The sequence below is a fragment of the Alternaria postmessia genome (assembly GCF_024291825.1).
Source record: "Alternaria postmessia strain BMP 2775 chromosome Unknown scaffold_1, whole genome shotgun sequence".
NCBI classification, from domain to species: domain Eukaryota; kingdom Fungi; phylum Ascomycota; class Dothideomycetes; order Pleosporales; family Pleosporaceae; genus Alternaria; species Alternaria postmessia.
The window spans coordinates 1129852-1151619 of NW_026260074.1; the positions used below are offsets into that span (position 1 = coordinate 1129852).

The window sequence follows — 21768 nt, forward strand, 5'->3', positions numbered from 1 at the left end:
GCGGCGTTGGTTTGGATTTGTTTGCCTGGGACATGCGCAAAATACCCTTTGATTTGCATAGATAAGATGATGAGCTGGTATGGGTATACAGGGGGAGCGATGTAATTGGATAGGTGTCGAGTCTGGCACCCCGTGTACTGTAGTGCCACGCTGCAGCAGCGTGAGAGTCAGCGTTGGAGATGAGACGGCGGTGTCGAAGTCATGGCAGATAGTCATAATGAAGCAGCGACCTAATGTCTACTAGGTAGTAACGCGCTGCTCGTGCCTTCTAATTAGCCACACGTGACGCTACCTCTTTGGGAAGCACGGTTCGCGACTGCCTCTTGTAGGAGTGCACAAGAGCACAAAACATTCGACAACGTGAAAGGTGTCAACTGCCATCCCTCCTACATTCTCCCTCGCCGGCCTCTCTGCAATTCGACGTGTGTTGTTTCCAGCGATAGTCCGCACCGACACGCTGCTAGTGGTGACGCGGGGATTTTTGGTCTAGTGCCCATTGCTTCGGCGTTGCTCCAATCGCGCCCATCCCTGTGCGGACCCCTTTCCTACCCAGCGACGGACGGCACCACGACTTCCCTTCCCAACGTCGCAGCCTCCGGACAACCACGCCATTTTCCTTCGCAGCCCACTGCACCACTTCAATTCATTGCTTTGAGTGCATCACTCACTCGAGAGCATAACTACCGCTGACTGGTACGCCGTCCTTCCTCCACGCCTGTTTCACTTTATTTCTCCAGATCCCTGGCTTGGGTCGCGTTGTACATTTGTCTAGCAGCAGCCACGCCAGCCAGCACCACCACGGCCTGCATGCATTGAGAGCCTCCGCTGACATCGCTTCTCCATCTACAGAAGTCCCTCACTTGACGGCCCATCGCCTGCGTTTACTACACTATTTACACCATGGGTAAGGAGCTTGCCCCGGCCCCCGTCTCGCGACATCAACAACTACACCTGAGCTACAAGACCATTGGCACCTCAGGCACCCACGCAATAGCCAAACAGCAAAGTGCGGCAGGCCCAATGCAGTTCTGCACTGCTTGCTGCTTCTGCGCTCGACGGCCATGCCCTCTCTCTCTTCTCCTGGCCCCTGGCTAACACATTGCTTTAGAATCCGGTGCTACCTCTCCCGCGCCGCCTACCCGTGCGTCCCCATCGCCCCCAGCGTCATCCAGCGGATTTGGCATGGATCAAACGATGTCGATGTCTAACGGCTCCTCTCCAGCGGTCCACACCATCACGGCGAAGAACCCCAAGGCCGCAGCTGCCATGGCGAACGACATGAACATTGTGCGCAGGAAGCTCACAGGCTACGTTGGTTTTGCGAACCTGCCCAACCAGTGGCACCGCAAGAGTGTGCGCAAAGGGTTCAACTTCAACGTCATGGTTGTCGGTAGGTGTGCCCCCGCCCTCTGTTGTCAATCGGAGCTAACGTGTCATTTCAGGCGAGTCTGGACTCGGAAAGTCAACCCTCGTAAACACACTCTTCAACACTTCACTGTACCCTCCCAAGGAGCGCAAGCCCCCGAGTCTCGACATTTCCAAGACCGTTTCGATACAGTCCATCAGCGCCGACATCGAGGAAAACGGTGTTCGTCTGAGATTAACAGTTGTTGACACACCTGGCTTTGGCGACTTCATCAACAACGATGAGTCGTGGGATCCAATTGTCAAGAACATTGAGCAGCGGTTCGATGCCTACTTGGACGCTGAGAACAAGGTCAACCGCATGAACATTGTCGACAACCGCATCCACGCCGTTGTTTACTTCATCCAGCCTACTGGCCACTCCCTGAAGCCCATCGACATTGAGGTGATGAAGAAGCTTCACACCAAGGTCAACCTCATTCCTGTCATTGCCAAGGCCGACACCGTTACTGACGATGAAATCGACAACTACAAGAAGAGGGTACGTTGCTTTTTCTGAGCTCCCCCTTTTCGACTTTGCTAACAGTCACAGATTCTTGCAGATATCGCCTACCACAAGATCCAGATCTTCGAGGGACCACGGTATGAGCTTGACGACGAGGAGACCATTGCCGAGAACCAGGAGATCATGGCCAAGGTTCCCTTCGCCGTTGTCGGATCCAACACCGAGGTCACGACCGTCGATGGCCGCAAGGTTCGCGGGCGTGCGCTGCCCTGGGGTGTTGTTGAGGTTGACAACGAGGAGCACTGCGACTTCGTCAAGCTACGACAGATGCTCATCCGCACGCACATGGAAGAGCTCAAGGAGAACACCAACAATGCTCTGTACGAGAACTACCGTTCCGAGAAACTTGCACAGATGGGCATCCAGCAAGACTCCAGCGTGTTCAAGGAGGTCAACCCTGCTGTCAAGCAAGAGGAGGAGCGCTCGCTGCACGAGGCCAAGCTCCAGAAGATGGAGATGGAGATGAAGATGGTGTTCCAGCAAAAGGTGCAGGAGAAGGAGAGCAAGCTGCGCCAGAGCGAAGAGGAGCTGTACGCCCGTCACAAGGAGATGAAGGACCAGCTAGACCGACAACGACAAGAGCTCGAAGAGAAGAAGGCCCGCATCGAGTCTGGCAGGCCGATCGAAGAGAAGGGCAAGAGAAAGGGCTTCTCCCTCCGCTAAGCGCCATGCCGGCGTCACGATCGTCCCTCCCCTCCCGCTCCGGACGACACACGCCTCTCAGCCACCTCTTCTCAGTTCTTCACACCCTCTTACCAGACCTTGTTTAATATAATGCGGCCGACGATACCACTGGGTGCTATCGGTAAAAGGGATAATACACTACGATGGAACATTGGGGACGATGCACAGCAGTGTCACATGTTGGTGCAGTTGTCCGGATTGTTGATTGATACCAACGTCTTTGCGCTCCTTTCCGATTCCCTTGCTTCACCTTCGGCATTTTCTATTATTTAGTATTCGGCAGACGTAGTTCGGAGCGAGGAGTGTCGGACAGGTTCTTTTCATGTACTCTACAGACTATCATAGGCAATTTCATTTGTGGGCAAAACGCGAAGCTGATTGCAAACTAGTGATGTTTCTCAACAAACAATGCGACTCGGGTGGAGAAACAACAGTGACGACATTGTGCTTGCTGCGAAGACGCTTACGAGCTTGCGAAGACGCCGGCACATGGAGGCCTGGCTGGCGGCTGAGGGGATCGTCAGGGTGCAGGCGTGGTAAGGGTGCACGGGCTTGTGCTAGCCCACTCCAGAATTGCAGCTTGCCATGCCATGTCGTCACCCCCCAAACGCCCGAATTCTGGTTTGCTGCCCGCTTTCCTACTCCCTTGGGAACGTACAACCACACCATTACTCTGCTCTCACATTCCTCTGCGTCGACAATCCTCGCAACTACAGAGCAACTTTACTAAGGTCCCGGACCTGATTTCTCAATCGGTAAGTCGACCCCGCCTATCAGGCACGGCGAATATCACGAGCGGGTCCCGAACGCCGGGCAGCACCAGCAGTTTCCAGCACCCAGCCACCACTGTGGACACATTGCACCTTGACATCCTCTCGCAAGGCAGCAGATCATTTCCAGCGGTCGGCCATTCCTCCTGTTCTACATAGGAAGCCGCATTCTCTTCCCCAGATCTTTACTGACGTTGCAAGCTGCCTATTACGTAGCCCACACGACAGTTTCCAAAATACACACAATGGCACCCCCACCTCCTGCCTCCATGCCTTTGGGCCAGCGCCTTGCTGCCCTTGCCCAAACTCTCCAGTTTGCTTGGTTCGCCGGACACGTTACCCTGCTGCTCGCTACTTTGCGATACAGCTTGTCCTACATCACCTTCAACTACTCCTCGCGATGGGCCGCCTTCTCTTACCGCACTGCCTTCCTGTCGGCATGCGTCACATACGGCATCGTAGTCTACAAGGCCTACCGCGCCCGCATGAGGGCCGGAAAGCAGGGCGGTGTCGTCGCTCTTGCTACCGATGAGAACGTTCAGTACTTGAGTAAGTCTTCTACGAGGCTGTGCATAGCCTTTCCCCCCCACGTAGCACGTGCTAACTATTTGGCAGTCATGGCTCTCGTCTGGCTCTTCTCGCGCCAGATCCCCCTTGCCATACTCCCCTTCTCCGTATACTCCGTCTTCCACGTCGCTACCTATGTGCGCTCCAACCTGCTGCCCACCATCCAGCCCCCACCCGCTGCTCAGGCCGGCGCCAAGCCACAAGGCTCCGCCGCCTCCGAGGCTATTGGCAAGTTCGTCAAGGAGTACTACGATGGCTCCATGACTCTTGTTGCCCTACTTGAGATCTTCCTCTGGTTCCGCGTCCTCGGCTCTGCCATGCTCTTCCAGAAGGGCTCATGGATCCTCCTCGCTGTCTACACTGTCTTCTTCCGCGCTCGCGTTGCGCAGAGCAGCTTTGTCCAGGAGGCTATCAACCAGCTCACTGCCCGCATTGACGCTCAGCTTGCCAACCAGAGCACTCCTCCCGCTGCCAAGCAGGGTTGGGCTACCTTCAAGGGCATTGTCAAGCAAGCCGGCGATGCTACTGACATCCGCAGGTACGTTGGCGGACAACAGGGAGCCCCTAAGAAGGCACAGTAAGCGTTTCTCTACGCTTGCGATAATGTCCCCGCCTCCAATCGCGCACGACAACATACGTGTTGGAAGGTTGTGGTACCATTCTTGACGAAGATACGGCAGTCATGACGAAGAAGACAATAGACATGTTTGCGTCGCCTGTGGACGATCGAAGGAAAAGTGTTTGAGTCGGAATTTGGTCGTTAACGATATCCCAAATGTGCGAGGCTGGTTCAGTCTGGAGTAGTTGACAGTATAGTAGGATAGTATGGGTCGAAGGAATATATGGCCATACAGGATTTGCGCTTGGAGGAGGATGTTAGGATGAATTCTCCCTGTCTTCACGGAGAAATGTGGTGTTTCTGGTCTGTTATCATGTTCGCAATCGCAGTACAATCAATGTTCATATTGTTATTTGAACCCTATACATGAATGTGGTTGTGCTTAGTTAACATAATCTGGGTAGCACATGATCACAGCGTGCACACTGTTTTGACGGTCTCGGTGCGACTTATTGTGATGTTCAATTGTGACGTTCATGCGCCCGTCTTCAGTCAACCCCATACATTAGCGCTTACATCCTTCTCACATCCCATCCCGCCCCAGTGTTTGAAACGTGGTGTTTTGATAGGACTTATTATGATCGGCCTTGTGTACAGGGAGTGCAAGTGGCGTTGGACATGCTCAGTACTTTTTTCTTTACCTTCTTCGTGACAGTAAACTTGGAACAGTATCTATAGTGTATGCTCTAGGTCGTTGTACCTAATACCAAAGTCGAAAGACGATTCTACCATATATATATATATGTCTGTCATAGTATTCAAATTAGGTAATGCAGTATTCGGGTAGATGTGTTCGGGTCTCCGCTTATGGAACTGATACAAAAGGTGTGTGAGAACTAAATATTGAGTGACGAATTAGATGTGAGAAGACACAACAACATGGCAAGGATAAGAGGAGAGTCATGCGTTTCATCGAACTGATTTCGCCGGTAGCAAAAGTAGTGAGGTTTTTCGTCGTTTATCAGCAACATGAGGATCTGTGAACAGCGTTGATCTGTCCAGCTTGGATATGAAAGGATGAGCAAGTTATATTGTTTCAACGTATATTTCTTCATTCGGGATGTCGCACACTTGAGGATATAGCACAAGGGATGTCATTTTAAATCTTTAGTTGCGGCATTGATTCTGTACAGGTTGCAAAGTGTGTATCCAGTCGTCATGGAAGATGTCATCCTTGTATCTTAGCTACTATCCGGTGCTGTAAAGGTTGCAACATCTCTGTATATTGTAGTCTCATATGCACATGTATACACCAACAAGCCTCACACCACTACTCTTTGTCATGCTTGGTGTCCAACTGAAACACCATATGACGCCATCACCAATTTTCGGAGCTTGGTATTCAAGCCATTTGGTATATAACATTATATGTATGTATGCGTTGTCATCAACGGCAAAAGAAAATATCAACTGTCGACTGCCGACATACCCGTCGTGCCCCTGGCGACGGTTTTTGCTTGTTCACGATTTTTTGGTAGCGCAACGGTGGCGGACGGAGGGATATAGAGGAAGAAGGAAACCTGTGATCGAAGTGAGTTTGGAAAGGTGGTTGGTTCGACGCATGCATGTGTTCGTTGTCATCTGATCAATTGGGAATCCGCGGCCGAGATATGAGCGGTGACCCTTTGGTGGTAATGAAGTTGCGGTGAAAAATAAATGCGGCGTTGCTTTGGACGTCTTGTCGAACGCCGCTGTATTGAACAACGAAAAGCTATCATACCTTTCCCAGCTAGGTATAACTGCTTACCTCTTCCAGTAGACGACGAACACCGGCTAAATTCAGGAAGCGAGATGTCAAGAGTGATTGCTTTTGATAAATTTCGGCCCGTTGACGGAAGGGAAAACGTGCTTCTTGTTCAACTTGCTTATGGTACCAGGACGAGCTGAAGAATTGAGCTCTGGCACATGTGACAAGGCATCTTGGCAAGAAATCGATAGTGTTGCCCGCTTAGAACCTGCGGTAAGCGATGTAGATGGGAACTTATGTGCAATTTTTCAAGAAGAAGGAACAAGATGGCTGCAGTGTGAGCGACTGCACGGAGCATGGGATTGTGAAAGATGTGCAATCGATGCATAAAGCAACTTGATGTCGTCCTGAGAGGAGCCCTATCGGCCTTATTTGTACTGCACGTGTGGGTTCTGGCCACATGAAGCAAGTCTTCTACCTTTGGTACGCAGTAGGAATGAATGAGCGCATGGCTTCTCGTGGCTGAATCTAGATGTTTGGGTTGGCCGAGCATCACCGCGTTGTGAAGCATTTGGAATCTGCAACGTTCAGCCGTGAACATTCGGGTGCAGTACCAAGTGTTGAAGTCATCAAATTCTTCAAAGGAGTTGCTGTGAAGATTGTGGTAGATCTAGGCGCGGTTGTTTCCTGGAAGGCTAAAGAATTCTCGACCAACTAGAGCCTTCGGGAGCTACTTACGCCACACACGATGACGCTCCCGAACCAAACAGGTGTTCACAATCTAGACATAAAGTGTAAAGACAGTTTGAACGCTGTTGTTTCAGAATGTCCGAGTGGTTTTGATTGGAGACAATGCTCGATGGTTGTGGCTTGTCAGCCATTTAGGAGACATCAGTAGCGTCCATCGGTGAGGCATGACATCTGTCAGTGTCGGTGAGCCAATCTCGACGTCTGAATCTGTCTCGATCCTGCAGCAAGAAGCAAATCGCGCATGGTGCTGAGTTCGAAAGAGGATGAAGAGTGGAGCCTTGGACTCAGGCCCAGACTCCCGAGGCTCTTGAATGTTGCGTACGTGGCCTCCATCAGTCCACGGAGTCTGTTGAGGTATTCCAACATTGAGGGATCGGAGATGCACGCTACAACCATGACGACAATGTATGCGTCTCATAGCGACGGTTCCTGAAAGTGCGGCGGAAGGTGGCTGCTCGCACAAATTAGCGTAATCGATAGCATTAGTCGTACAAAGCTCGTAAACTCGTTAAGGCTACCGGGCAAATGCTGTTTCACGACTCTGTAGATGCTAAAGATGGAATTTGTCGTCTGTGTTTTTCTCTGTGCGCCAGTATTGGATTGCTCCACCCGCCCCGTAATACTATCGGAGAAAACTAGACGCGATGGACCGTCATACGAGGCGCCGGAGCCGAAATTCCACCAGCAAGTCAGAGCGTTCGGGAGGAAGCTACGTATTCGCGTGTATAGTCAGTTATGGCGACTCGTGTTGTGTGCAGATTTGGTGTTGACGGATCAGGTCAGTATCATGCTGGGTCAAGTGCATGAGGCGAGCGGGTGAGCTGCTGAAGACGGGTTAGGATGACTGCGCCCCAGAGCTTGGATGTGGGGTTCGCAGCGCGCTTTCGTCTGCAACGTCCCCTTTTTGCGAGCTTGGGTGCGGAGATAGGATGCATCCGAACAGCCGTATCGTATCGTATAGCGTGCGTGCTCCCAGGTGCGGAACATAGCGGTGAGGAAACTGGTGCTGGCTGCTCGAGTGGCATCAGCGGCGTGATGGCGTGACGAACGCACAGAATGAGGACTAATGCAGGGCAATTGACAGCGGCGATGCGATCGATGGGATTTGACATGTGCAAAAGATTCTGCAGTCGGAACTACGGGTGAAAAGTGTGATGGTTTGTTTCGCAGTGGAACTTGTGGATAGACAATAATGCCCGCAGTAGTGCTCACAGGCGAGTCGTCGGCGGCTTGGGGGGGTTTGATGCGCGTGTAGGATGGAGGGCATAAGCTTTTCCGACAAGACGATATGCGAGATTGGGGGGGCCCTATACAAAGTTTATGTCGTGTCGGTATTGCAACTGCCAGATGAGTGTCAGGCTGTATGCAGATGAAGAAGTTAGTAACTGCTAGGGTGTTGATCGTGATGGAGTAGACGAAGATCTGGAGAAGACAAGATTAGATTGGGGATCATCTACCACGCAACATCGGCGTACTGTATTCCTGGGTCTCGATTCCCTAGTCGTATAGTTTTAGAAATCACAATGTGTGATGGGCACAACTCCGGACCCGGAACAACATTGACCATTTCTTACCAGGCACCCAGGCGGCTGCACACATCCACAAATCTCACAGCCGCACAAGCCATAGCTCGCATCGGTAGCCCTGACGATGGCGCATAGGGCCAAGTTGTAGCTGGCGCTGGCGCTGGCCTGAGCGGGAGAGCGTGCGCGCGCCTGTAAAAAGATGGCACGGCAGGGAGACGGCTACTGCGAGCTGGAAGGTGCAGGGGACCAGCTAGCGAGCGACGCTACCCATCCGCCGCTTTCACCGTCTCGGTTTTCTTGGTCGGAGCCTGGGTGTGTATATAGACTCGTGAATGCCCTCACTCTACGGGCTCTTCTCCCCACTGACGATATTCCAAACCTGGCTGCTTGGTTCATGACACCCACTGTCCATCGACTCACGACTACTACAACATCACACGACCAAGTCTCCAACCATCTCGCTTACACTTCGCCGACACCGCCGTACTACCGACAGAACACATCAACATAGTTACAGTTCGGGAAAAAGGAAAAAAGACAACACAATGGACTACTCTCCAGCACTATCTATCAACAGCGAAATGACAGACGAAGAGTTGGACAAGTACTTTGCAAGTTGTGTTCCGCTGTCCAACCTGCCAACCCCTCCGCCAGCAAAGGAGCCCACACCAACTCGGGTATCAACACCAGCCGCCCAAACATCGACACAGTCACACGACATCATTAGCCCTCCACAACACGAAGGTTAGTTCACTTTTACCTCACATGTCAAATCTCTGTTTACGGCATGTGGATGATGGTGTGTTTGAGTCGGACCGGGCGGCAGAGCGACGTTCCCCTGCATACGCCGCCTTGGCCCTCGTCATGCTTCATCCCAGATGCTCCTTTTCCAACTCAACACTCCTTACTCCACAAATTCGACGTGTTCCTGTCGATCTTCTAGTTGTTCCACCAACACCCCTCCACCTAGGATTAATGCTGTTGCCACTTCCTTGATTTCGGACCGCTAACATACTATCTATAGTATACGCAACCCACCTTGCGAACCTCGTTCCGCTCAACGTCTCCACCCACCGCCCTCATGCATCAGTGATTCAAGGTTTCCTGGACCGCGCTGGGCTGCCAGATGAGATTGTCGCCTTTGCGGGGTGCTTGCTGGATGCGTTGAGCAGCCGGTTTGCAACTACTTGGCGGGATGCTCTTACGCCAAGCGACTATGCTCGCGACGTCAAGAACTTTCTGAGGACAGACTTGCGTCAGAACGCACATGTCAGCCCAGACGTTGTTGCACTGGCCGCACTTTCGCTCGCGCATGGCTTCCTTGTCGACCGTCAACGTTCCTCGCGGCACTGGAGCATTAGGGAGAGCGATGGTGCTTTCACCGTGCAAGAGATCGAGACCACCAAGCGAGCTATGTTGCACGACATGGACTATGGTCTTGCTCGAATCTCCAACGACATGGTGGAGCGGAGCCTGAAGAACATGCAGCGAACAAGCACATGTCCCTCCACACCGACCTCAACCACGACCGCAACGAAACAACGACGAAACCTCTCCATCAGCCTCCAAGGTACTGCAATCTGGAGCTATGGCGTGCAGACTCCGGAGCCCAGCCCATGAGACGGCAGCTTCCTACGTACGCGCTACGAATCTCGTTCAGTCTACCATTTTTAACTGTCTTGCTGCGTACATTCACGATACCCACATCTTTTCGGCATTTTTAGCCCTCAGCCGTTATGCGCATATCTCGGCGTTCTCCGACATCAATCGGGTCATATACTCAGTGTTGTCTTGTGCCTACAACAGGCTTGTTGTAAACTCGTATATATTTGTTTCAGGGTGGAGTTGAGTGGATTCGGTGGCCTGACATAATGGCCTATGCTTCTGGTTTTGAGTACGCTATCTGCGTAATACCCACTGTGGAGTTTTGAGGATTGGCTTCATGTTTGAGGATACCAACACTATGTAGAGATGGCTCTAATAAATGCTGGCACTTTATCATTCCGAATATTCTTCCGAGCACCATGATATATGTGTGTGTGTGTGTGTGGTGCCAAGTTGTCGCGAACGACTCGTGCATATGTGACCAAACGCGCGGAAGACATGAGATGTCACGATAGTGGTCGTTGGGTACTCTTTTTGTCTACACAGGATCGGATGAACATGCGATGGTGGGGCTGCAGCCTCAACTAATCATCGCATAGTCTTCCTTGTTCCGACAAGATCCGCGCAGGCTGAATGCGCGCAATTGGATTTTCGTCTAATCGATTTCAAAAAAGTCAGGCCTGGTACTCGTTGCGTTCCGTCGCGTTCCTCCCTCTTATTTAGATTACTCCGCACTTTGCCAGCATGGTGTGGAGGGGTTGAAGACGTCACCCCGGCTGGTTCTGGCCATAGTGAAGATCACGCTACGACGCGCAACAGTCGCACTAAAGCCTCAGCATGCACAAGTTTATTGGACAACACGTCCGTCACGTCTTCGCTAACGGCTCCGCGACGGTTTCGTGGGGTCGGCTACCCCACTTTGTACTGGTATGCGAGCTGCTGCATACAGCTTGCATGTGGGAGAGCTCAACAGCTTGTTGTTAGCTGTCAGACTGGCTCCATGGTGTGTTACTTCCCCGCGATCCGCTAGGGTGCTCCTGCTCTCCTGATATATTCCTGGGGGCCTTGCCTTGATGCTCAATTCATCTCCACCTTGTCTTCCTCAATCCGGTGTCCTGTAAATACGCCGTTGCCGTCGCTGCCGCTCATCTTTCCTGTCTGGCGCTTCGCAAACACCACACCTGAGGTACTTCTGCGGCCTCTTTATAAGCCTGCAGCCCTCGAAGCGGCAACTGTACGCCCCTCTACCCCGCCATCATCTCTCTCCCACCAACTCACTCTCTTAGCAATCCGGGTTTCTCTGCAATCGATATTACCAACATGGCCGCGAACCCTTCTCCCCGTGAGCGCAAGCCCTCGACGAGCGCTCCACTTGCCGACCTCAAGGGTCCCGTTGGCCCCTCTTTCAGCAGACCCAAGCACAAGAGGACTGTAACTGGCTTTGGCCCCAGCGAGATCAAAAACGTGGAAGCGAGTATTCCAGAGCCTCAACGCGAGGCATGGAGGAAGTTTGTACGTGCATGGCTTTTGATAGCAGTGTAAACATCAAAGGACTCAACACTAACTTATATATAGATGCCCAAGCCTTTCTCTACTTCCGACGACTTTACCAAAGACGCCGTTCGCCACATCGAGACTACCCTGGCGCGCTCCCTCTTCAACTGCGATGAGGCCGCCGCGTATTCTGGAACCGCCCTTGCCTTCAGGGATCGCTTGGTCCTGGACTGGAACAAGACACAACAGAGTCAGACCTTTGCTGATCAGAAGCGCGTATACTGTGAGCAAGAGCGAGAAGCATCATGATAGAATGTTGTTTAACAAGGCTAGATCTGTCCCTCGAGTTCTTGATGGGCCGCGCCCTGGACAATGCCATGCTCAATGTCGAGCAGAAGGATATTGCTACTAGTAGGTCCTCCTCTTGAACTCATCAATTGCTTCCTCTAACATTGATTCAGAGGGTCTTAGTGACCTTGGCTTCCGCATGGAGGACATCATCTCCCAAGAGCACGATGCAGCCCTAGGAAACGGTGGTCTCGGACGCCTTGCAGCCTGTTTCCTCGACTCGATGGCATCTCTCAACTACCCAGCCTGGGGTTACGGCCTACGGTACCGATATGGTATCTTTAAGCAGGAGATCCACGACGGATACCAGGTCGAGGTTCCAGACTACTGGCTTGACTTCAACCCATGGGAGTTCCAGCGCCACGACATCGAGGTTGATATACAGTTCTATGGACACGTCAACCGCTGGCAGGACGATGAGGGCAAGCAGCAATCCTCATGGGAAGGCGGCGAGATTGTCAAAGCTGTTGCTTATGACGTCCCAGGTAAGCAGTTCCCATATCAACCGCCGTCTTTTTACTGATTGGTGCAGTTCCCGGCTACAAGACTGGCACTTGCAACAACCTGCGTCTCTGGGGAAGCAAGGCTGCCAGCGGCGAATTCGACTTCCAGAAGTTCAACTCTGGTGAATACGAGAGCTCAGTAGCTGATCAGCAGCGAGCTGAGACTATTTCTGCTGTCCTCTACCCCAACGACAACCTTGACCGTGGTAAGGAGCTCCGCCTGAAGCAACAGTACTTTTGGTGCGCGGCTTCGCTCTACGACATCGTGCGGCGATTCAAGAAGAGTCAGCGCGCCTGGAAGGAGTTCCCCAACCAAGTCGCGATTCAGCTTAATGATACCCACCCAACGCTCGCTATCCCTGAGCTTCAGAGAATCCTAGTCGATCTCGAGGGCCTGGAGTGGGATGAGGCATGGAACATCGTTCAGAAGACATTCGGATACACCAACCATACTGTGCTACCTGAAGCGCTCGAGAAGTGGTCCGTCCCGCTCATGCAGCATCTCCTCCCACGCCACCTCCAGATCATCTATGAGATCAATCTGCATTTCCTTCAGTTCGTCGAGCGCAACTTTCCCAAGGACCGCGACATGCTCGGTCGCGTTTCGATCATCGAGGAATCGCAGCCTAAGATGGTCCGCATGGCATACCTTGCGTTGATTGGCTCACACAAGGTCAATGGTGTAGCTGAGCTGCATTCCGACCTGATTAAGACTACAATTTTCAAAGACTTTGTCAAGATCTACGGACCAGACAAGTTCACAAATGTTACCAACGGAATTACCCCGAGAAGATGGCTCCACCAGGCCAACCCGAAGCTCTCAGCTCTTATTGCATCCAAGTTGGGCGGTCACGAATTCCTGAAGGACCTTACCTTGCTGCACAAGCTTGAGGCGTTTGTTGACGACAAGGAGTTCCGTAAGGAGTTCAGGGACATCAAGTACGCCAACAAGGTGCGACTCGCGCAACACATCATGGAGCACAATGGCGTCAAGGTCAACCCTGCGGCGCTTTTCGATGTTCAAGTCAAGCGTATCCACGAGTACAAACGCCAGCAGCTGAACATCTTTGGTGTCATCCACCGTTACCTCCAGATCAAGGCTATGTCTCCAGAGGACCGCAAGAAGCTAGCCCCTCGCGTTTCCATCTTCGGTGGTAAAGCTGCACCAGGTTACTGGATGGCCAAGACAGTTATCCATCTCATTAACAAGGTGGGTGATGTCGTCAACAACGACAAGGACGTGGGCGACGCCCTCAAGGTCGTTTACTTGGCCGACTACAATGTCAGCAAGGCCGAGATCATCTGCCCTGCCAGTGATATTAGTGAGCACATCTCCACGGCTGGTACTGAGGCGTCTGGTACTAGTAACATGAAGTTCTGCTTGAACGGTGGTCTCATCATTGGAACATGCGATGGTGCCAATATCGAAATTACCCGCGAGATTGGCGACCAAAACATCTTCCTCTTTGGTAACCTCGCCGAAGATGTCGAGGACCTCCGTCACGCACACATGTACTCGCACTACCAGTTGGACCCACAGCTTGCAAACGTCTTCGACGCAATCCACAACGGCACCTTTGGAGATGCAGACCAGTTCTCTGCTCTGATCAACGGCATCGTGGATCACGGCGACTACTACCTTGTCTCTGACGACTTTGCGTCGTACATCAAGACACAGGAGCTCATTGATGAGAGCTACAAGAACACTGAGGAGTGGACCACCAAGACCATCACTACAGTCGCACGTATGGGCTTCTTCTCCAGTGACAGGTGTATTGACGAGTATGCGGAGGCTATCTGGAACGTCGAACCTCTACAGGTCAAGGCTGAGCCTGCGCCGTAGAGGGATGGTGGAGAAATGGTGGATGCGTTGGTTTCGCGGTAGATCTTAGATGGTTACAAGCCTAGATCCGTAGACCTGACGCCTTGTATTTACGACAATAATGAGAACCCGATTGCAATGAACAGGGTAAACTGTGCATGTGTTTGCTGTCGTGTAAGGCTGTGGTGGTGTCTTGAGGGACTCGGTGCTGGACCCTGAAACGCCGCTCCGAATGAACCTACGGCAGCGCACGGTCGCGTCGCGCGACGTACGTCAACCGCAATCTGGCCAGCTCGACGCAAGTTCGCGACATATCGAGAGCCTTCACCTCACGAGCAACCATGGCGAACAGAGGCTACGATGTCGTCGTAGATGTCGATCAAGAGGTATGCAATTGTCGAAAAGCCGACGTAAACCCCAGACGTCGCAATCCCTCTCAACTCGACATGGCAAGCTTACCAGCTCACAGGGCGACCTCGGCCATACCGACCTCCAAGAGGACCTTGAATTCCACAGCTCCAGTAAGCTCTCGATAGATCTTCTTCTTCTTCAACATCATCCCAACCCAGCGACTAACGAATCGCGATCCAGACTTCGAAACCCAACCCTCTGGCCGTGGCGCCCCCAAGATCCAACCCGACTCGTCATCCGCCTCCTTCCTCCCCGGCCCCGGCGGCTCCTCCTCCAACAACCCCACATCGCGAAAGCACTATCTCTGGTCGCTCAACTTTTACGCCCAAGCCTTCGACGTCGACACCGCCGAAGTCCTCCGCCGCTGCACCTCAACCATCTACCCACGCGCCAACTTCCTCGATGTGCTAGAAGGGAATCCAGATCTCTACGGCCCTGTATGGATCGCTACAACCGTCGTTGTCATCTTGTTCTTGACGGGGACGATTAGCCAATATTTGGCCATGAAGGGCGAGGAGCACTTTGCGTATGACTTCAAGCTGTTGAGTGGGGCAGCGGGACTGGTCTATGGGTACACGGCCTTTGTGCCCGTGGGGCTTTGGGGTGTTCTGAAGTGGTATGGGAGTGAGAGTGCGAATCTGCTCGAGTGCTGTTGTTTGTATGGATATGCGAACTTGGTTTGGATTGCCGTCAGTCTGGTGGCATGGAGTCCCTGGGGTAGTAAGTTCTTTTTCTCAACCTTGGCGTGGGTACTGCATACTGACCGACACACTACAGTTCTCAATTTCACGGTTGTAGCCCTTGGTCTCGCGGCCTCTGCCTTCTTCCTCCTACGAAACCTTTACCCTGTGCTCAGCACTACTGAAGCCAAGACAAGCAAGATCCTGCTCATTGTCGTTTTCGTGCTACATGCTGGTTTCGCCATCGCCATTAAGGTCCTGTTCTTCGCTGCGACAAGTCCGGTGGGACCGAACAAGGGTGCCGACAAGGATGCTGGGAAGGGTGTGGCTGATGGGGGCTCCGAGGGTAAAGGGGATATGTTGAGGATGCTCATGGGTTGAGACGGGGTGGACAAAGATAGGTGGATGGGTGGAAGGAATATGAACTTGGGATGATAGAGTTTGGCAGTAGAATCATAGCATGGCCTGAGGGTTCATAGCGCATTATTGATGAATGGACACAATCTAAGGATGTGGCAGTGACATGGAAACAAGCACATGTTTGAGGACGTGCATCCATTTTAGCTGATTATCGTTTATCTGTATTACCCTCCAAGTCTTGCTGGAGTATACAACTGGTTATCGTGACGTTCGTTGACTCAATCATTATCCGCCTTAGTATCCGCCATGTTTATCCTGTACAACTGCAAACATGCAACTTGAACAGCCTGTGTATGAACCAAACACCTCAGACATCCTCCTCAATACCCTCCTCGTCCTCAACGACGAACTCCTCGCCACCGTCAATGACCAACTTTTGAGGGTCAATACCGCCCTGTAGAGCCAGAGCAAGCAGGTGAACATTAGCCAAGGTATAGCCTGCGTCATGTTCAATGCAATACTTGACACAACGTGTGAAGATACCACCATCCTCGCCCTCCTTGGGATGCTTGAGCAATCCCTTGCCCATATCGCGAATGTCGTAGTCAACAACACCTTCCAACTCATCGTTTTTATGTTGCATCATGTCGGTAGCAGTGATGTCGTCAGCCTCCTCAATTCGGCTACGGAATGACTCTTCCCAATCATCGCCGTACTTGTCTTTGCCTCGGTTGATAGCGGTGATGCACTTGACGGAGCAGGTGTTGCGAAGGTATCCGCCCTCGATATCACGGTGTGTGTTAAGAATCTCGACGATGCCAGCGGGGCCCCAATGGCGTGAGTAGAGACGAAGTGCAACGGGAGGGCGTGCGAGAGACTGGAAGAAGTAGACAATAACTTCCGTATCGGTGAGAGGCACGTTAGGTACCATGGCGCGCGAAGGTGGCATCGACTCCTTGAGTGAATGATTCTTACGCTTGTCGACGGACGTCACGCCGCGCTTCTGGGTGCTTGGGGGACCGATGCGACCAGGAGTAACTGGGGACCTTGGATAAGTCGACGCCGGCGTGGTCAGGTACATTGATCCCATAGTGCCCGTGAGCTGACCTGAAGTAGGCGTCATCAAGTTGGGGAAACTGGAGGCCATGTTTCCGGTGAGGTAGCCAGACTGTTGCTTTTCGTTAGCATCTCATAGTAAAAGACTGGACATGTGGAACTTACATCGATCTTCTTCGAGGGAGTAGTCATAACGGAAGGTACCGCATTCTTCTTGCCGTCGGGAATCTTGACCTTTAGGGCCTTTCGAGCCCTAGTCTTCTCGCCCTTCTTGCTCTTCTTGTTCGGAGTCAGCTTGCTAGTGAAGGATTCATCGTCTTGAGGAGTAGGGCTAGATAGTTGAAATGTTTGAAAGGGCTCATAGCGCTCTTTGGTTGGAGTGCTTGGTGTAGAGAGGCGAGGTGCGGTGGCATCCCGGTAGCGAGTAGCAGGACCAGGAGCTGACCTGGACCCGGAAGTGGCATCGTTCACGAGCTGAGCAACGGTCTCGCGGAGAGCCATGTTGTCCATTTCGGCCTTGTCCAAGCGGGCGATCAGTGTGTCGATGGCTTCGGCGTTGCCGCGACTGAAGGCCACTAGGTCGTTTATCCCTTCAGAGTCTGACATAATCAGTCAGCCAGGAGGTTCTCATGGGAATACGAAGTAGTGAGACTCACTGGAACGCTGCCTCCAGGAGCCGTCTAGCTGCAATTGCAGCTTGGGCGGCTGTTCCGCGACCTGGTCTACCTGCTGCGCATCCTCCATCACGAATGACGGAAACTGGAATTGCAGCTCCTGCTGGCTACCGAAGGTGTCCTGAGACACCATCTGATCGGTATTCTGGTCTGTGTATGCGTCAGCCACTGAAGTTTGGATACATCTGGTAGCAACTGTATGCATGTAGATGCCAGTACATTGCTATGCCACTTGGTGCTTTCGCTCCATATTGATGGCTGGGTGGGCAAAGAGTACTCACCTTGACGTGCTGCGTTCATAGCAGCGTAGGCAGGAAAGAATAAGTCCCTGTAGTAGTGTGAATTAGCTTTGTCACCCATATCGTCGTCTTCACGCGGCAATTCAAAGAGGTTCTGTTGGTTTGGAGGGTTGTGAAGGCTGAGTGGGTGTGTGGACAATGTTGTGATGGTTTGTAGCGACATCAAATTTTGCGCCACGTGCGGTTGCTAGGGAAGAACTCCAAACAAGACGAAAGGGATGAGGACATCAGAGTGAAATTGAAGACTCACCTGGAGGAATGACCGTGCATCCTATACTTTCGAGGTGAACTGCCTTGGTAGACACTGTTCATGCTGACACTGCTCGCTCTGCTGGCCCCATGCTGTAGCGCAAGAATGGTGTTGGGCAACCATACAGCCGGTTCGACATCCTCCTCTTTGTATGTTGATGCAGCAGACAATGTAGAAGCATCGTCGGCAGGCTCTGCTGGTGGTAGCGTGGAAGTCCGCAGGATTGTCCTGAGGAAGGTTTCCTGGCTCTCTTCTCTCTTGATAATTGAAGCCATGATATTGGACAGTATGGTGTGCAAAGGCGTCCGGACGAATACCAATTGTTGACGAGACCTGTTGTGGATAAACGCTCGGACATCCGCTATGTGCCATGACGACGCGGCATCGAAGACAGTGGCCTGGTGAATGTGAAACTTGGTGCACTGATGATCAAATCAGTCCCCCAACATAGCTTTCTCACCTCACCGTGAGGACAGCGGACTCACCGTGAGGCTCAAGACGACATGGGCTGTGTGCATCCATTCTTGCAAGCATCAGAGTAGCTTGTGCTAATTACACCGACAAAGGCGGATTACTCATGCGTGGTGATAGTGAAAAAGACAGCAACCTCGACGTAGCCAGTCGACTGATGAGCGATGATATAGAAAAACGAAGGATGGATGGTGATTGAGTTGCGAAAGCTGGAAGATAGGGAGGCGGAATATGAGACCCGACACCTGTGTTTATATAGTAGGTGCTCGCAAAGGCTCCAGCAACGAGGAAGCAGCGGTCAGCGCCCAAACGCCTCACAGTGGCCGCGATCGGTCCATTGAGCGGTGAGATGATATTATTGATCTTACTGAGGGACGATAGGTAGCATCGTTTACAGGAAGAAAATATTACCAGAGTGACAGGAATCTTGCACGGTACATTGAATTGTCACATGATTGCTGCAAAACTTCCCTCCTGTTATTCTCAAGTATCGATGCATATCTTCACTCATGATGAACAGTCTTGCCGCTTCTGACGGCCCAAACGTGGGCGCATCCACCCTTGGCCCAAGCAAACGAGCAGTCGAGTATTCTCCCACCTGATCAACAAACGATGAAATCAGAGGAAGAGAATCAAATACCGGGACAGTCGCTAGAGCTTCACAAAGATATTGCTTCAAAGTTCGCGGGACTGGCGTTAAGCACAAGACCAGCAACACATTTACATTGGAGACATGTATGTTCTCAGCGAACTTCGTAGAAGCATTGCATACATGTCCCGCTACGTTTCGGTCACACACGTAGAAAATCACACAATTTCAGCACTCACGATCGTGAAAGTCTCGCATGAAAGAACCGCGTCCATTTCGCTGCATCGAGCTGTTCTATGCAATGACATGCGATCTCAAGTCGCGACAATTTGCAAGCCAAAGGGGAAGAGTGCGAAATGATCGCGAAGGCGTGAGATGTAACGACGGTAGCTGTCGCTGGAAGAGACTGACGATGTGAGGAAGTTTGATGTCCAGCGTTCGCGTCGTGATTAGCGCACTAGTCCGGATATGGCGTGGCTTCCTTTCCATCACGCTCTCCCAAACCCAGACAACATTTCTACTTTGACTTCAGTATAGTTGCAGTCCTGTCTCTCTAGCAGGTCGGCACAATTCGTGTTCATGTTCATCTTCTCGGTTGCTCCAGGATCAACTCGGCAGCTTCATATACGTTCGAGAATTAGAGCGTGTTGCACCTTTACTATGCTTTGCCATTATTGCCTGGGAGCATAAAGTCGAATGTATCCGCAATCACTGCTTCTCAAAGCTACTCGTGAGTCTCTTCCTTTGACCATTCCGGCCTGTGTTACCGACTGTGAGGTTGAGGAAGCCTTGGGGTAGTTGTTACCTCGGCACGTACCCGGACGCGGAAGGCCTATCGATAAGGCGGGCTCTGAAGCTACAGTGCTGCCATGGTTGCCTCTGTTTCAACCTCCAAACCTAACAATGTCTACAAACATTCTCATTGTCGGCGCTGGCGCCATTGGAGCGTTCTATGCATCTCGACTCGCAGTCATCTCTGGTATCTCTGTCTCTGTCGTCTGCCGCTCCAACTACAAAGCTGTGAAGGCGAATGGCTTCCAAGTTACCTCACCGCAATACGGCGATTACACCTTCGTGCCGGCGAACACGTTTGCGAACCCAGAAGAAGCGCGAAAGAGCGACATACAATGGGACTACATAGTAGTCAGCACAAAGGCCTTGCCGGACGTCAGCGATGATTCGACGATACTTGAGGGGCTGGTCAGCGATAAGACAGCCATTGTGCTGATACAGAACGGTTTGGGTGTAGAGGAGCCATACGCGAAGCGGTTTCCACAGGCGGCAATCTGCTCGGCCGTCACGATAGCCACATGCGCACAGCCCGAGCATGGCCAGATCAAGCACAACAGATGGACGCGGATAAATAGCGGACCGTACCTGCCTCATCTAGATACCGGAAACAAGAAGGATACCGACGCACGCGTCACGGAGCAAAACGACGCGTTCATTGCTCTGCTGAAGGAAGGCGGTATCAAGGATGCCGAAGCCTACTCCCATGCTAAACTACAACTAGTTCGCTGGCATAAGATCGCCATCAATGCCTCGATGAACCCAACCTCCGTCCTCACCCAGTGCCTCCCGAACAACGTCATGTCTCTCGACCCGGAACTGCAGCGCCATCTCAAGGGCGTCATGTTGGAGATTCTTGAGACCGCTCCCAAGATTCTCGGCGAACCCATGCCTAAAGAGTTTGCTACCCCAGACCAGATCATTCGGTCTACCCAGAAGAACACTAGTGGTAGCAAGCCAAGCATGGCGATTGACTGGGAAGCGGGTAAGAAGATGGAAATTGAGGTTATTCTAGGTAATCCATTGAGGATCGCCAGGGACAGAGGATTCGAGATGCCGCGCCTACAAAGTCTGTATGCGATGGTCAGAATGGCGCAAGAGGTTAGAGACCAGAAGAAGGATGTCAAGTTGTGAGATAGTGGATTGCTTCTGTTGATTGTCTTTTCAATTGCTTCCTCCATGGCTTTCCCCATCTTGATGAAGCGAGCTTTTTCGCAAACCGCAAACCACAAGTCGACAGGGGTTAATCAACAATGCAAAGCCCCCTCCAGCCGCCTATCTCAATTTGTCGCACTGCATTGGAGACATTGATCTCGCCCTGATTCATATTCATACCGATTTCTGAAAAGATTATATACATGCAAAAAACCAGAAGGCTGTCCACAACTCTGGTAGTTCTTCCCAAGATAGTAATCTCAGGACATGCGGGCACATCAGAAAGCATTGCACCCAGGCTGGCGTCACGCCTCTCGCATCACACGACCGCTGCAAATATCTCAAACATAGCGCGCTATTACAAGAAGTGGCCGGGATTGAAGTGGAGGTAAACGCGGCATCTTTGCCATTTGCGAACCCTAAAATACAGACAACAGTTGAGTCTTTTGTTATTGGACTGTCTCCAATATTATTTAACATAGAGCGTATTCGACCTTTCTGGCGACGCTGACTTTGGTACTACAAAAAGAGTGATCCAACATTGTGAGGGCCGAAGAACCGTGGTTCTCACAGTAGCAAACCGGATCCAGGTGAAGGCGCCTCTCACCAACGCCTATTGTTACCAACCGCAGACGATAGATATACAGTTTCGTTTCTACTCTGCCCTACCGGTAGTCTTTCACTACCAGTTGAACAATCTCATAACTTTCCCTTCAGCCCTCAACCATA

The 21768-nt window shown here is 51.9% G+C and overlaps 7 protein-coding genes across 7 annotated transcripts; 6 read left to right on the forward strand and 1 right to left on the reverse strand.

Moving 5' to 3' along the window:
* Nucleotides 1–900: 900 nt before the first annotated feature.
* On the forward strand, nucleotides 901–2593 carry J4E82_000395 (uncharacterized protein; the record flags this gene model as incomplete). The annotated part of the gene is made up of 4 exons (XM_051726716.1): nucleotides 901–904; nucleotides 1109–1390; nucleotides 1443–1906; nucleotides 1958–2593. The coding sequence occupies 4 exons, from the start codon at nucleotides 901–903 to the stop codon at nucleotides 2591–2593; spliced, it is 1386 nt and encodes a 461-aa protein (XP_051593898.1).
* Nucleotides 2594–3823: 1230 nt separating this feature from the next.
* Nucleotides 3824–4532, forward strand: J4E82_000396 (uncharacterized protein; the record flags this gene model as incomplete). Its single annotated transcript, XM_051726717.1, is given in 3 exon segments — nucleotides 3824–3827; nucleotides 3847–3933; nucleotides 4000–4532. The coding sequence occupies 3 exon segments, from the start codon at nucleotides 3824–3826 to the stop codon at nucleotides 4530–4532; spliced, it is 624 nt and encodes a 207-aa protein (XP_051593899.1).
* A 4546-nt stretch (nucleotides 4533–9078) lies between these two features.
* On the forward strand, nucleotides 9079–10153 carry J4E82_000397 (uncharacterized protein; the record flags this gene model as incomplete). The annotated part of the gene is made up of 2 exons (XM_051726718.1): nucleotides 9079–9277; nucleotides 9558–10153. 2 exons carry the CDS (start codon nucleotides 9079–9081, stop codon nucleotides 10151–10153), a joined length of 795 nt encoding a protein of 264 aa, XP_051593900.1.
* Nucleotides 10154–11458: 1305 nt separating this feature from the next.
* On the forward strand, nucleotides 11459–14326 carry GPH1 (Non-essential glycogen phosphorylase; the record flags this gene model as incomplete). Its single annotated transcript, XM_051726719.1, has 5 exons — nucleotides 11459–11650; nucleotides 11714–11915; nucleotides 11966–12043; nucleotides 12094–12465; nucleotides 12513–14326. 5 exons carry the CDS (start codon nucleotides 11459–11461, stop codon nucleotides 14324–14326), a joined length of 2658 nt encoding a protein of 885 aa, XP_051593901.1.
* A 320-nt stretch (nucleotides 14327–14646) lies between these two features.
* J4E82_000399 (uncharacterized protein) lies at nucleotides 14647–15777 on the forward strand (the record flags this gene model as incomplete). The annotated part of the gene is made up of 4 exons (XM_051726720.1): nucleotides 14647–14691; nucleotides 14775–14826; nucleotides 14897–15436; nucleotides 15494–15777. The coding sequence occupies 4 exons, from the start codon at nucleotides 14647–14649 to the stop codon at nucleotides 15775–15777; spliced, it is 921 nt and encodes a 306-aa protein (XP_051593902.1).
* A 346-nt stretch (nucleotides 15778–16123) lies between these two features.
* Nucleotides 16124–17846, reverse strand: J4E82_000400 (uncharacterized protein; the record flags this gene model as incomplete). The annotated part of the gene is made up of 4 exons (XM_051726721.1): nucleotides 16124–16924; nucleotides 16978–17411; nucleotides 17469–17636; nucleotides 17843–17846. 4 exons carry the CDS (start codon nucleotides 17844–17846, stop codon nucleotides 16124–16126), a joined length of 1407 nt encoding a protein of 468 aa, XP_051593903.1.
* A 2152-nt stretch (nucleotides 17847–19998) lies between these two features.
* Nucleotides 19999–21018, forward strand: J4E82_000401 (uncharacterized protein; the record flags this gene model as incomplete). The annotated part of the gene is made up of 1 exon (XM_051726722.1): nucleotides 19999–21018. The coding sequence occupies one exon, from the start codon at nucleotides 19999–20001 to the stop codon at nucleotides 21016–21018; it is 1020 nt and encodes a 339-aa protein (XP_051593904.1).
* Nucleotides 21019–21768: the final 750 nt, after the last annotated feature.